The 13,823-nt window shown below is 43.2% G+C and overlaps 1 protein-coding gene across 6 annotated transcripts in view; it reads left to right on the forward strand.

Moving 5' to 3' along the window:
- The first annotated feature begins 1,306 nt into the window (after window positions 1–1,306).
- The window catches only part of HELZ (helicase with zinc finger), a 91,065-nt gene continuing 78,548 nt past the window's right edge, over window positions 1,307–13,823 (forward strand). For 4 of the 6 annotated variants that reach the window (XM_064728216.1, XM_064728218.1, XM_064728217.1 and 1 more), the window contains exon 1: window positions 1,311–1,352. Coding sequence is in view for 1 of the 6 variants with exons in the window: in XM_064728220.1 (XP_064584290.1) it covers window positions 1,346–1,352 (7 nt within the window). In the remaining 5 variants the exon portion in view is untranslated. Of the gene's footprint in view, window positions 1,353–13,823 lie in introns of all 6 variants that reach the window. The other 2 variants (XM_064728220.1, XM_064728222.1) reach the window with 2 other exon arrangements.

A 13,823-nucleotide genomic window follows, 5' to 3' on the forward strand; every position in this document is an offset into this window, starting at 1 on the left:
AAAGGATTTATTTAGATTTATTTCCTCGTGTATTTACATTGTTGCAAGGAGCTCTTTATAAATGCATTACTGATGAATATTGAAAACCTTCTTGGGCACAAGTATTTTCTTGCAGTGGTAATGCATCAGAGGCTTGGCTGGTGGTTATTCTTCAGAGTTACGAGGCATTAGACGTAAATTTAAATATAAATGTAAATTTTACAGCAAGATCCAATACTAAAATGTTCTGGATCTTATTTCAATTAAAGGAGAAGGAAAAGTTTTTAAGAAACACTGGAATCTTGTTTTGGTCATAAACTTTCCTAAGATCCTGAAGTGAGCTGCTTTCCCCCAGTTTCTTGTCCACTTTGCCCTAAAGCACAACAGCCTATGCAGAGCACAGGGCACCCATCCACGGCAGCTAAGCCGGTAACGCCTTGAAAAAGCCAGTTTGCAAAGCAGCCTAGGTATTAAAAAGTGATTGCCAAAGAGTCTGAAAACACAGCTAACAGGGAAGATTACTCCATGAAAATAAAACTGTTATGCAAAGCAGTTTCTGGGATTCATGAGCAGCCAGCACCGCGTTACCAGCAGTCCTTCAGCACGGGCGGGGGGGTTTGGAGAACACGGGACAGCGTGAGCGGCTCCAGCACCGGCGGCAGCCTCGGCACCCGCACCCGGCTCCCCCGAGTTTCTTTGAGGGAAGGAACTTTAAAAAGCCACAGGAAAAAAAAAACCAAAAAAAACCAAAAACAAACCCAAACAAAATAGACCCCCCCCCCAAAAAAATCCAACTTACGCCGCAGAAAAACAATGAAAAAAAGTACTTTTACTTTCCAAGATTTTCTCAGGGGTGGGCTTCGTGTCCGGCTCTGGACGGCCCCCCCGCCTGCCGGTACCGGCCCCGCCAGCATCAGCGACCCTCGGGCTCCGCAGCTGCGCTCCGAGCCCAGGGAAGGGGAGGAGGAAAAAAAAAAAGAGAAAAAATAAAGAAAACACGGAAACCCCCCGAAGTTGCCGCTTCCTAGCGCGGGCGGAGCGGAGGTGGCCCCGGACGCTGTTCCGTGAGGGGACCCCGGGCTGCGCTTCAGCGGCCGCCGGGCTGAGGGGACAGCGGGTCCCGGTCCCCATCCTCATCCCCTATGGTGGACCGCGACCCTGTCCCCACCGCCGTTCCGTCCCGGTCCCCATTGCTGTCCCCGGCCCAATCCCCACGCCGCTGCCGTTCCCATCCCCGCTCTCGTCCCCGTCCCGTCCCGTCCCCTCACACCGCCGCCCTCCGCCTTCCGGGCCGCGGGGAGGGCCGGCCTTTCCCACAATGCTTTGTGGGACGTTGACAAGTGGATCCAAGATGGCGTAGAAAGTAATGACAGGTAAGTCGGGACTTCCCCGACCGCCCCCGCGGGCACCGAGCGCGGCCCGCACCGGCCACCCGCGGCCCCGCCGCGCCCTCGGGGGACCCGCGGGGCTCCGCGGCCGGCGGGGCGGGCGCTGCGGGGCGCGGGGGCCGCGCGGAGCCGGCGGGAGCGGGCCCTGTGTCCGCGGAGGGCCTGCGGCGGCCGCCGCTCGCGGGGTGTTTACGGGGCGCTCGGCCGGACCCCGGCGCCGCCGCGCTCCCCGGGGCCCGCGGGCGGGCGGAGCGGCCCCGAGCCCGGCCGGGCCCGCGGGAAGGGCCGCAGGGCCGGGGATGCCTCGCACCAGCCGGGGGTGCTCCGGGGGGGATGCAGGGGGGGTGGGAGGCAGCTTTGTTTTTGTACCGGGCGGGGCGGGAGGGGATGGGAGAGACGGCCGGAAAATAACAATGGTGAAATAGAAGTGGAAAAAAAAAAATGGGGTAGGTAGGGTTTGTGGAACGATGGAAAAATAAATTGGAAGAATTTAACAGCTGTTGTAAAATTACCCCCTCGGAGCGGTTGAAGGGTGGGCAGATGAGCTTATGTTTTTGTTTTCTGCAGGAGGCTTTGGCAGGGAGAGTGAACTGAAGTTGGGAGGTTTAAGACAGGTCCTAAGAGCAGCTTTTATACCCTGGATCAGCTCTGAAACCGAAAACAGGAGAGTTTCCAGTGCACATTGCAGCACAGCCCTTCCAGCAGCCGCTCACATGTGTATTTTTAGGGCACATCCCCAGGCAGGAGAGGGATCTGTGTTACCCTTCCTGCGGTGGGACGTGTCCTTTTGTTAATTCCAAAAGGAGCGCAGTTGTTTTGGCTTCAGCACTTTGTTAGGCAATTGTTGTTCGATTAGGGTAACACGATTAAACATATCATTGATGGAAATTAAGAAATAACTGCGGGGAAACAGTTGCAGGGCTGCTTCCCAGTTAATGACAAAATGAGTAAGAGTTAACAAGATAATAGGATTTTTTGCATTATCAAAGGTACAGCGAGCTTGAGAGGAAGTTTTAAAATAATACATTTCAATTTTCATTGAAAAAACAAAAGAATTTAGTTATGAGACAGAAAAATACTCTGAAAATGGATATCCCCATTGACAGATTGAGTGTATCACCATGGCTGGTCCTGTTGGGATGGTTTGGGTTGATGACATTGTCTAATGTTGTTGTTCTTAATAATTAGTGTAATTGAAGCAAGGCAAAGCATAAAATACACCACCTGCCATTCTTTATATAAGAAAAGGCAGGTTCCTTTATAAAAAATAAAAAAAATATGCAAGTGATACTTGGCAAGTTTGCATTATTTTCCAAGACTGATAGGTAGGTCAGGGAGGATTTAAAATAATGTGTGTTAAATTGGATTGTTTCAGTACTTTTGAACCATGGCAGATTGTGAATGAAAACTCCCTTTTTATTTTATTTAATTTTTTTTTAATGGGAAAGCTTTTGTGATGGGGACAGTCTGGGAGTGCTGGGCAGGTCTATAGGGAGGAGCTGATTTTGAACATTCAGTTCAAACTTAGAGGAGGGGAAAGTGAATGAGGGGCCACCACATTCCCTCCTCCTCCTTGGGGTGCAAACCAGGGAATCAGACTTTGGTAGGATTGGCTTTTACAGTGCAGAATTGTAAGTGGCAGAAGCTGAGTTAAGCTTTTTTTTGCTGAACTTTAATTAGCAGAGCAGTTTTTCTTTATTGGTAAGTGAAGGAACATTTTATGTGTTATTACTGATAAATTGAGTTCTCTTTGTAATTTGTTCTGAAAGCAGAAATTACTTCTTTATTTTTCCTAGCTGAAATGACATTTCCTTTATCACTCTTCACCTCTGTGATTTCTTTGGACTTATGTACAGTGTGTATTTTCCCTCTTTTAATTCATACAGGCACTGTGCCTTTTTAGGTGAGCCAAATGAATTTTTCTGTGCTAGAGGCTTGTTAAAGTCATGGCTTAAAGACTTGAAAGGTTGTAATTGCTGATTTTGTTGGGGTTTTTTTGGGTCTATTTTAGGATTTTTTTGTTTGGTTGTTTGAGGGCTTGTTTTTACCTGTTCCCATCAGACTAAAACTTAAAGGGAGATGTAGAAGCAGCATCTTATTCTCTAATTTATCCCAGTTCTGCTTCTTGATGTGCCACGGAGGATCCTTTTCCTTTGTGAAATCTCAGTGGTTTCACAGAAGTTCCTGCTGGGCTTTGGGATCAGTGTGAGTGGATCTGGTTGTAGAGGAAGGGCTGTGGTTTGCAGAGAACTCCTGCTCAAAGCCTGGATTTGTAGAGGAATTCTCATCTCTAAAGATGTAAGTCAGAGTGCTGGAAAGCTTCAAGAGGGGACATTCCCAGCTGGGTAAGGTACAGGTCTGGTGCTTGAGAGATGTGGAGAGCCTGATGCAAATCACTTCACCTGTTGGTGCTTTTTGTGCTTCTTTTGGAGGAGTTTAAAGTAGGGATGGTGAATCTCACTGATTGTGAGGAGTCCTGATGCCTGTGGATGAAAAAGCCCATGCAGGAGCTGGGCAATAATATTAATGATGTTTTCCAGCTCTGTTAATTTAATAGTCTGATGAAATATTTTCTCCATTGTTTGCAATTTTTTAAAAATAAAATCCCCTTTGCATTTATAGCTGGATAGTCTTTCTGAATTTCAGGGTATTGGTTTGTTTCTCTTTTTATTTGTTATTTACTACCATCTTATATTTGCTACTGAGCATTATTCTTGGTGTTTTCATTTTAGTAGTGGCAGAAACAATTGCTGGAGCAGTTCAGGTTATTAAAGCCCTTGAATCTCTCACCTCAGTGGCGTCCCCTCCTGAGGTCAGTGGGACCTCACAGGTCTGGCAGCAGCAGTGAAATCTAAATTAACAAAGTTTTGGAATTTGTTTAAATGCATCCCCTGTGTAGAGCCTGAGTAGCTGGGGAAGGTCATGGGAGCTGGAGCAGGAGAAGGAAGGAAGGAGGGATGGATGGATGGATGGATGGAGGGAGGGATGGATGGATGGATGGATGGATGGATGGAGGGATGGATGGATGGATGGATGGATGGATGGAGGGATGGATGGATGGATGGATGGATGGATGATGGATGGAGGGATGGATGGATGGATGGAGGATGGAGGAGGGATGGATGGAGGGATGGATGGATGGAGGGGATGGATGGATGGATGGATGGATGGATGGATGGATGGAGGGATGGATGATGGATGGATGGATGGAGGGATGGATGGAGGGAGGGATGGTGTGCACTGCTCCAGCTCAGGGAGAGAGTGTTGGACAGCTGGAATTCCCCTGCCTGGGGCATCAGCAGGCCAAGAATCCTGTTGGGAATTTGAGAATCCCAACAGCCTCAGCCCTGTCCTGGCGTTCCTCCTGGCACTGCTGGAGCTTTCTTCCTGGAAGGAAGCAGATCCCCAGTGTTCCTGTCTGTGCAGCGCTGCCAGTGCTCATCATTCCAGGGAAAATTCCAGATTTTGTAATCCCAACCCTCCCTCCTGCTCGTGTTTCAGCTGTTGAATCCTTTCTCACTTCTTTTGCTGAGATGCTGTGGCAAAATCTCCTTTTCAGTATGTATTTTCCCCCCATAAATGGAAGGATTGTGAGTTAGATTTTCAGAACAAACAAGACCTTCCTTTTTCATTCTTGTTTGTCTTGCTATCTCTGTGGCCTTTGGCAGCAAGGCAGCATTTGTGTTTATATGTATCAATGACATATATTTAGGGACATGGTACTTTATGTGTTGGATTTCTTCCTCCCCTTAGTGCAAACTTCTGTGGTTGCCATTCTTTTTCAACAAGGAAGAGAGATTGTTGTAAAATAGACTGGTTTTTCCAAAGTTTCCATCAGCATTGGTATGGAATTAAAAAGAAATCTGAAGGAATGTTTGATCTTCTTTTGGTCTTCTAGAGATACTGACTGGGAAAATAAACATTTGTTGTCCCCAGATGTTTTGGGGTGGGAGAAAATAACTGAACTTCATAGACAGGGAGATTTGGAGTCTGCAGGGTCAGAGCTGCTCCCCAGGAGCAGGCCCAGCTTTGGGGGATTTCATGGTGGTGTCACTGATATGTGACTCTGGTTCCTTATTCCAGTCTTGCTTACTGAGCTTTTCTCTTCACACCAATGTTTACAACAGAAGCAATCCCTCATGTCTGAGAAACACAGAAAAGTGAATTTTATTGTAGGAAAAGAAGGGATTGGGAATTGAAGCAGGGAGATTGTAACTACCCATGGGTGAGAATTTGTTTTTCTGTTGCATTTCTATTGCACTGCCAGTTGAAGTTAAAGGATACTTAATGGGGCTATAACGTCATACCCAAATATTCCTCCTTAATTTTGTATGCAAATTCATTGTTGTAAATTAGAAATGGACTGGTTATTTATCCAGTCTTTTCTCAGAGTCCTCCATAATACCAAATTACAGCCTTATTACAGGAAATCCAGATAAGAAATGATAGATTTCAATCTTTTCCTCGTTAAATGTAATTTTTCTATACTGAGAGATTCCATTTTGGTACTGTAAAGTTTGAATGGTGACTGTGGCCCCATCCTATTTCCAAATGAGTACAAACTATCAGATTTTCTGAGTGGGATGGAGTCTTTGTCAGATGTTAGAAGGCTTGAACCTTAGCAGGAAGGTAATTTAGAATTAATAGCACTGAACTGCACAGGCTTTCCAAGGTGCAGGGGATACACAGTGCTGCTGAGCTGGGAGCAAGAAGTTTTGTAGGTGATGTTATGTGGAGATGTGACTGGGAGCTGTTTTACCATTTCTTGCTGTTAGACCTGGGAAATATCCCTTGCATGAAGAATGATGTGTCTGAGGTGAACGTTTTGAATCTTTGGCTTATGTGTGGTTTGGGGAAATAAGTTTTGTGCTCCTGTTTGTAAGCAGTAGCAAGGCTAGTGATTCTTGGAGCTGTGATGCTGAAATATTGGAAGAAAAAGAACAGTAGGTTTGTGTTTGGTATGAAATTTTGAATGTTGCAGCAGCAGGAAGTGAAGGATAGAAATGTGAGCACTGTGTGGACTCTCTGAGCTGGTTTTATGGTAGTTAGGGTAAGTGTTACTTAGAAATGATCTTTCAGTCTGTGAATTTCACGGTCTGGGTTTTTTTCCCCCCATAGTTATATATAGCAAAAATACTGTATTCATCAAAACACTAAAAATTATGGTGCTTAAATATGCTTAAAAGGTCTTTCATAGCCCCTCAGACCCCACTGGCAAGAGGGAAACCTGTAACATGAGCTGTTTTTGAGATTCTTGGTTGTTAGTAATGTGGCACGAGTGTTTAATTTGCTGGAAAATGTTTAGTGGTTCAGCAAACCAAGAAGGTAACAAATCTTTGTGGCCATCATAAATGGAGAATGCCACAAATGAAAAGCGCAGTGGTTTTGGCACCACCTAAAATTAACACTTCTTCCCTGTGTTTCTTTTCACTTAATGGAAGATAGTCTGTTTTTTTTAAGTGAAAATCTCATTTTCTCCTGGGGTAATTTTGGGAGGACAGGGATGGGCAGTTGGCCTCTGTTCCCAAGTAATGTTCCTTCATGGGTCTCAATAGGCTGGGATTCCCAAATAGTGTTGGACAGCCACAATAGCTGCCTTGCATCTCCTCCTCTGCTATCTTGGGAGCCAGAATTTGTTGGATTTCTCTCATTATCTACACAGGGAGGTCATTAAGGGGGATGTTTTTTGCATACTTGGGAATCTGTGCTAAGGCAGCGCTGTGGGTCTTTTATTCCAGTGGTGTTTTTGATTATGGTTGTTTGTGTGAATGGTTTTGAGGTAACTGTGCTCTGGCCCTATCTTGAGACACTCACACATTTGGAATGGTGCAGGACATTTGTTTTGTCGTTTGAACTGACTGATATTCCTTGGCTGTAGCTTTGTTTATGTTTGTTTGGCTGGGCTAGACAGCGCTCCTCTGCTTCCCAAGTTTTGTCAGGATTATGCCTAAACCACAGCAGGATCATTCCTGCTGATGCAGTTCTTTAAGTGGGGTTTCAGATACGTGACTGAATCACTAATGTTCGTTTCAAAAGGAATGAGGAGGGAGAGTTCTGTTGGGAAATGTGTTCTGGATGCACGTCCTGGTGTTGATTGTAGGGTTTGCTGTGAGGGGAGAGCTTGGGAATCCATATTCGAGTCTTGAAAGGGTCTAAAAATGGAACCTGTTGGGGCTGCCATGGTCAGGCATTTGAGGAGAGGAAATAGGGATGTTTGAAAGCATTATCCATATGCAGAAAGGTTAATGTCATTAAAATACAGAGTTACAAGACAACTCCCCAAACTAGGCTTAGCTATATTATGCCAACCTATTTGAAGCATGGTCATGTAAAAATAAATTTCAGGGGTTATTTACAACAAGGATAGCAGTTTTTAGAGGTGGAGCGTTGGTTATTGCTTTGAACTTTGAAAACTGTGCACAAAAATACCATGTACAGTTACATAATAGGCATGGTTTGGGGAAAGATGTGTTTGGAGGATCTGTGGGTGGCATGATTGTGTTATTAAATCTGTTACGGTAGGACCCTTTTGTGCTAAGCCCTGGAAATGCCTAACAAAAACCTCAGTCACAGTATTATTCACTACTATAATAAATTAAAGTTCATTATAGAGCTGCAGTGAAGGCTGAGGTATATTGAAAGAAATTTTTCCTGTTTTGTGCCACAGTGTTCTGGCTGATTCTGGCTCAGTTTGTGACCTGTGCAATGTACCTGATATTCAGCATGAAGATTTTTTGCAATCTTTTTGCCTTTTGAATGGATTGAAAGAGTAATTCAGATTTTGCATCTCAATCAGCAAATAAACTTGGGGCTTTTGTTTTTTCCCAATTTTTCCAGCTGTAAAACTGTGATAGATACCTGTAGCATCTGCACTAGCCCTGGGGTTCAAAGCTGTATTTTCAGCTAGATTTGCTCCCAGCAGAGTGTTGCCTTGCAGTGTCAGGTCAGGGGTGGAGAAGGTTCTTGTGTGAAAGTGAAAGTTTGACATTTGAGGGGAGACTGTTTCAGCATTGCTACAATATCCTGTTAAAATGAGAAAATGTGGATTGAACCACTGAGCTTTGGAGCTGCTGGGGGTGGGAAGAGTTTGCATGGGGTTTTTGAAATGGGAATATGCTGTGATAAATAATTTCCTAGTTTAAAAACACTTTTATTTCTGAAATCCAAATACAGCTGTATTAGATGAAGCTGTGAATTGAACATGAGACTGAGAGTTAGGAACTGCTAATTTTGATTCTGTCTCTGATTAAATTGGTAAATTTGGCAAATGAACTATGGTCAAGTGCTCTCTGCAGACGGTGCTGCGTGAGTGACAGGTTCAATGAGCACTGGAGAACTTTGTGATGTGATTTTGCATTTAAACTTCTGAAATATATTTGTAAATCTGGTGATGTGTTCTGTGTTGAAATGATGCTTGGGAATCTTCTATGAGTCCCCTTTGCATTCCTTGGGAACACAGTTTGGCACTTGCGTGGCATTTTGGAAATGAGGTGACACACGTTTAGTCACACGGACACAGATGTGACTGTACCATAGAGCAGCCATTCCTCAGAGGGGACTTCTGGCACTACCCTGTGACTCACTGGAGAGTAATATCAGCAATTGCAGGACTGGGTAAGTCCTTAAGATGAGTAGTGGTCATTTTTTGGTGAAAATTATTACTAAACCCTAGTGCAGAGACAGGAACAAGGCCATGTTCTGTTACTCAAGTGCTGAGAAGAGAGGTTCTGACACAATCAAGGATAGTTTGGAAAACTGTGGATGATGATGTTTAAACCAGCTTTTAGAATGTGGATATTCTTCTGTAAATTTGAGTTTGAGTCTTGCAGGTTGGTGCTGCTCCATGGAGAGCTGGCTGCTTGTGCAGTGCTGCTTCTTCCCTTTGTTTTTCTCCAGCAAATTTCATTAAGAGAAGCAAAGATTAAATTACTTTTCTAATGCATTTTTTTAAAGTAAGTAATTGGTGATGTTGTTATGGGGATAAAATGGTAACCATGGGACAATATTTCAATTAAAATGTCCTCATCTTGGGTAAGTGTGAGAAACTCTATTCTCAAAAAGCAGTGTGAACCTAGAGGTATATGGAGTACAAATTCCTGTTGTTAACCAGGTATTATGAAAGATTGTTTACGTAAAGATTTTCTATGAAGGAGCCAAAAACTTTAGGTGGGGCAGAAGCACCACCTGTTATTATGTTACCTGGTGCTTACTGTGACATACTCCTCATTTCACTTGGTTATTGTTTGCCAGATTTTAATTATTTGGGTTGAAATTTCCCATGGTAGGTGTCTTTCATAATCTGGCTTTTTGGGTGCTGTTGAGGAGAGAAAGGTTCTGCCAACATAATTCCACCTTTTCTAGAAATTGGGCAAAATATTTTCTTGCGTTCATGCTAAATTAGAAAAGAAATAATCTATTGACCTGTAGTGCTGCTTTGTGCAAAGTTGAGATGTGTTAGTGTATAATGTTTCTGCCAAGGATGTTCTTGTGATCAGCCTTGTGAAAATCTTCTCAGTGCTGGTCAAATCAGCATTAAGTGCAAATGTAAAAGATAATCCCAGCAGTGAATATGCTTCAGCCTCAGCTAAACAGGATTTCTGTGTAATTTGAAGGCTGGATCTCCTGCATTCCTCCCTGGTGTGATTTTGGATAAAAAATGAGAGTGCAGAAAATTCCCTTTCTGTTCTCCTGATACCAAGTTCCTCTTTCTCCCAGCTCTGCCTTTCTCCAGCACAGAGGAAGCAGCGACTGGATTTAAACAGAAACTGGAAAATGCAGATTTTTGCAAAATTACATACAATAAATGTAGAGATGGGGGTGGTTGAATGAGGAGAAGGAGATTGAGAAATATTAGTATTCGAAAGAAATAGAAGGGAGGCTGTGCAGTGAGGGTACATATGATTTATTTTATAATTATAATACATTGTTTGTTGGAATACAGTTTTGCTATCTGCATGAATTAGAAAGTGTTTCTGAAACGGAGTAGGGAATAGCAAAAAAGGAGAAGGCAAATCCCAGTTAATCCCCATCTTTGCTAAACTTCATTTTCTGTATTTCTAGTGAACTTTCCCATGTTGTGATGTAGAGAAGTGTTGGATGCTCCTAAGTCACTCTGCAGACATGAGGTGCTCTGTGTTGGTCATGTGAAAGGGGTGTACAGTACAGGCAGAGCAGAATGGGGAGAAATCACTTCTACATCTCTTCATGTGAATATAAGGAGTTTATAGAAACTTTTGCCTTGTGTGTTCTTATCTTAATTCTCTGTAAAATGGGAGTATTGTCAGAATGATAAAGATACTTTCTTAATTCTTGTAAAGTGGTCAGTCATAGTATTGTAGGCATTATCAAAAAGTTAATGACAACATTCAAATGCTGTGTTTTGGATAGGAATTGAGCAGCATGCAGTAAATAAGGCCTCAGGAGCAGTGCTGAGGTGTTTCACTCTTGGCCAGTGTGCTGTGTGACCAACACAGTCACAGGCACTCTCACAATAGTGCAGGCACACAGAAGGCCAGCAGGAGCTTGTACAGATGCTCTTGTCCTCACACAACCTCAGAGTATCCAACTTTGCAGCCCAGTGTTTGTTGTGTGCAGTTAATGAATGCAGTACGTGTGTGTGTGTTTGCTTTGTTTAACAGGAGCCTTTCTCTGTTGGCTGTGAGTGGCTCTCACACAGCACCAGCACAGGTCACATCCACGCTGTGCTTTGCCTTGCCAGGCATTCTGCTTGGTTTCATCAGGACAGGTGATGCTTTCAGGCAGCTGGGTGAAAAAGGATCTTTTTAAAGGCAGGATGGGAAGGTATTTGGGATGTGCTGGATGATGGGGTGGTTGCAAGTGCTGAGGCCATGAGTTATTTCCAGATTTTGAGCCGTGTCTGAGTGTTGCTGCTGCTGGCTGCACAGATTGTCCTTCTGCTGCTATTTCCAAAATAAAAATAAAAGAGATTAGTTAAGTGTTAATAATCACTTAGTAGTCTGTACAGAAGTCATAACTGGCATGCAAAAAAATGTAACTAGTTAGTATCTGTGATGTATGTAAAGTGGTTTCAAGCCTGCAGAGGATCCAGCTGCAGAAGGCATTTGCTCTTAAATCTCAATTGCCTGTGTCATTATGTGAATGATAAACCACCCACAGGCTCCTGTTCCTTTCCCAAGAAACGTGGCTGTGTTTTTTCTGTACTTTAGATTTACAGGATCAAACTCAAAGCTTCATTTACGTGGCCAGAGATCATTTGCCCTCCTCATTTATGGTGCTGTCTGATTTTTCAGTGTGGAAGGATAATCTGAGCATTTAATGGCTGAGGGCATCATGAGCCTCTTCTTTGCCCATTTTCCCTTCCCCAAACAGGCAGATCATGTTCCTCAGAGGCCTTGGAGCAGGATTCCTGCTGCTGTTCTGCTATGGAATAAAACCTTGAGATGTGCTTGCCTCATTCTGTATGCTCCATTTCAGATTTAACATCATTTTTGGAATTGAAAGTAGGGTCATTTTGCCTGGAGTTGTACAACATTAGCCAAAGTAATTCAGTTACTTCAGAAAACTGATTAGATTGTCCTCTCTCAAGGGTGGAGGCTTTTCTATTTGTTCTGTAAGGTGTGCAGTGCATTTCTGAGAACTCCTTAACTGCTATTACAGACTTCAGCCATAATGGCAATAAATGAGTGCATGAGATCTCTGCTGTTATATTTTTCTTAAAAAAAAAGAAAGCCAAAAGCACCTTTCATATAATTCTTTCTTTTACACCCTGTGTATGAAAGATGCACCATCCTTTTCATCTCTGTTACGTGGGTACAGTGCAGAGTCATTATCTACTCAAATTTTATTAAATGAGTTTTTTAGACTGAGATATTTATGATGTGTATGTCATGGCAGTAGGAAAGTGCATTTTTTTTCCTGTATGTCTCCATAAGTCATTTCTGTGTTTTGTGCAGCTCTATTTTATTCCATCCTGGAGGCTTGAATAAAGGGACTTTGGGTTTTTATTTTATTTTCTGTCTCAAGGCAAAGATTGGGTTATTTTACCACAGCGGGTAAGAAGAATAAATGGATATTTAATTTTATTTTACTGATCTAAAGGTATTTTAGTGGTATTTGGTAATAATACAAAACCAATTGACATGCAGGGATGCAGGCATGCCTTGAGATGGGATCACAAGAGATGCCAGAGCAACTCTCTAATATGATTCAACAGTAGAGAGATGTGCTATTCCCTGTTTTAGTGTGTGGACTGACAAATGCAGTTTGTTTGCAGAGTTTTGAAATTTTAGTTGAATTCCAGTGTCCCATGATTTCTAACTGCATGTTTACAGTACCTAACTTTTTAATTGTGTCATATTCAATATATTAATTCACATTAAACCCCAGGTGTTTCCATATCTGTATAAAATAAAGTATCTTGTCATTTTTTTCTGGATAATTTTGAGTGAGAGGGAAACTGTTAATCACAGAGATTGTAGCAATACCAACATTGGGACTTCCCAAACATTACTTGAATATATTATGGAAATAACAAATTTTTGATGTGTGAATTACTTACATCTCAGTTTACCAATAACAACTTTGAGAAAGGGATGGGATGTGCTCTGCTTGGGTCTGCAGTCTAAAAAGTTTGGGAACTCTGCTTAAACCTGGAGATTATTGGATGGATCCTGGAGCAGTTAAACTGATGAATGCAGCCTATGGCACTGACTGTTAAGGGCAAGAAAAATAAATAAGACTTTTCTTTCAGTGGTGAGTGACACTTTGCTACAGCTCTCAATGGCAAATGGCAGCACGTGGCAGTAATTGATGGGGTAGCTGATGTCTTGGTATCAATAAGAGGCTGAGTTATAACTTAACCTTTCCCTGGCTCTGTTATCTGTCTTGTTACACATTTTTCATGAAAACTGCAGCATCTTCAAGACCCTTCAGACTTCTGGGAAATTCAGTTCCAATTGACTCGAAGCTCAGAAGTTACTGAGGAAGAACAGAGCAACCAGCCTCGTAAATAAATCTAAAGGTCTCTTCTTGCTCGTAAAAGGAATTGCTGGGAAGTTCTGATAAACCAGCTGTCTTTTCTTGAGTATTGCCTGAATTTATTACATGTTTAAAACTTCTCTCCAGTTTGGTGGCCAGCTTTTCCAGTCTGTGAGACGGGCTGAACAATCCCAAAGGATGGGGAAACAGAGTGCTTGCATTTGTGTGGATGAGTGGAGTTCTGCCGATTTTCGGCTGTTTGGATGGCCTGGAAAGGCCCGGGGTGGCCTTGGGGCAGCCCGCGTATCAAAGGACCAGAAGAGGCTTCAGTTCTTTTCTCGGTCTCGGTGTTTATTAATTGTTTATCTAAAAGATTTTCTCTGGGCCCGACAGAGCTCTGCTCAGCAGCCAGCCATGAGCACACTGTGCTGCCCTCCGGACAGTCACCTATCTTTATACCCAAAGTTGCGTGTACAATATTTATCATTTTTCCCCAAT

Source organism: Zonotrichia leucophrys, chromosome 18, assembly GCF_028769735.1.
Source record: "Zonotrichia leucophrys gambelii isolate GWCS_2022_RI chromosome 18, RI_Zleu_2.0, whole genome shotgun sequence".
Lineage (NCBI taxonomy): Eukaryota > Metazoa > Chordata > Aves > Passeriformes > Passerellidae > Zonotrichia > Zonotrichia leucophrys.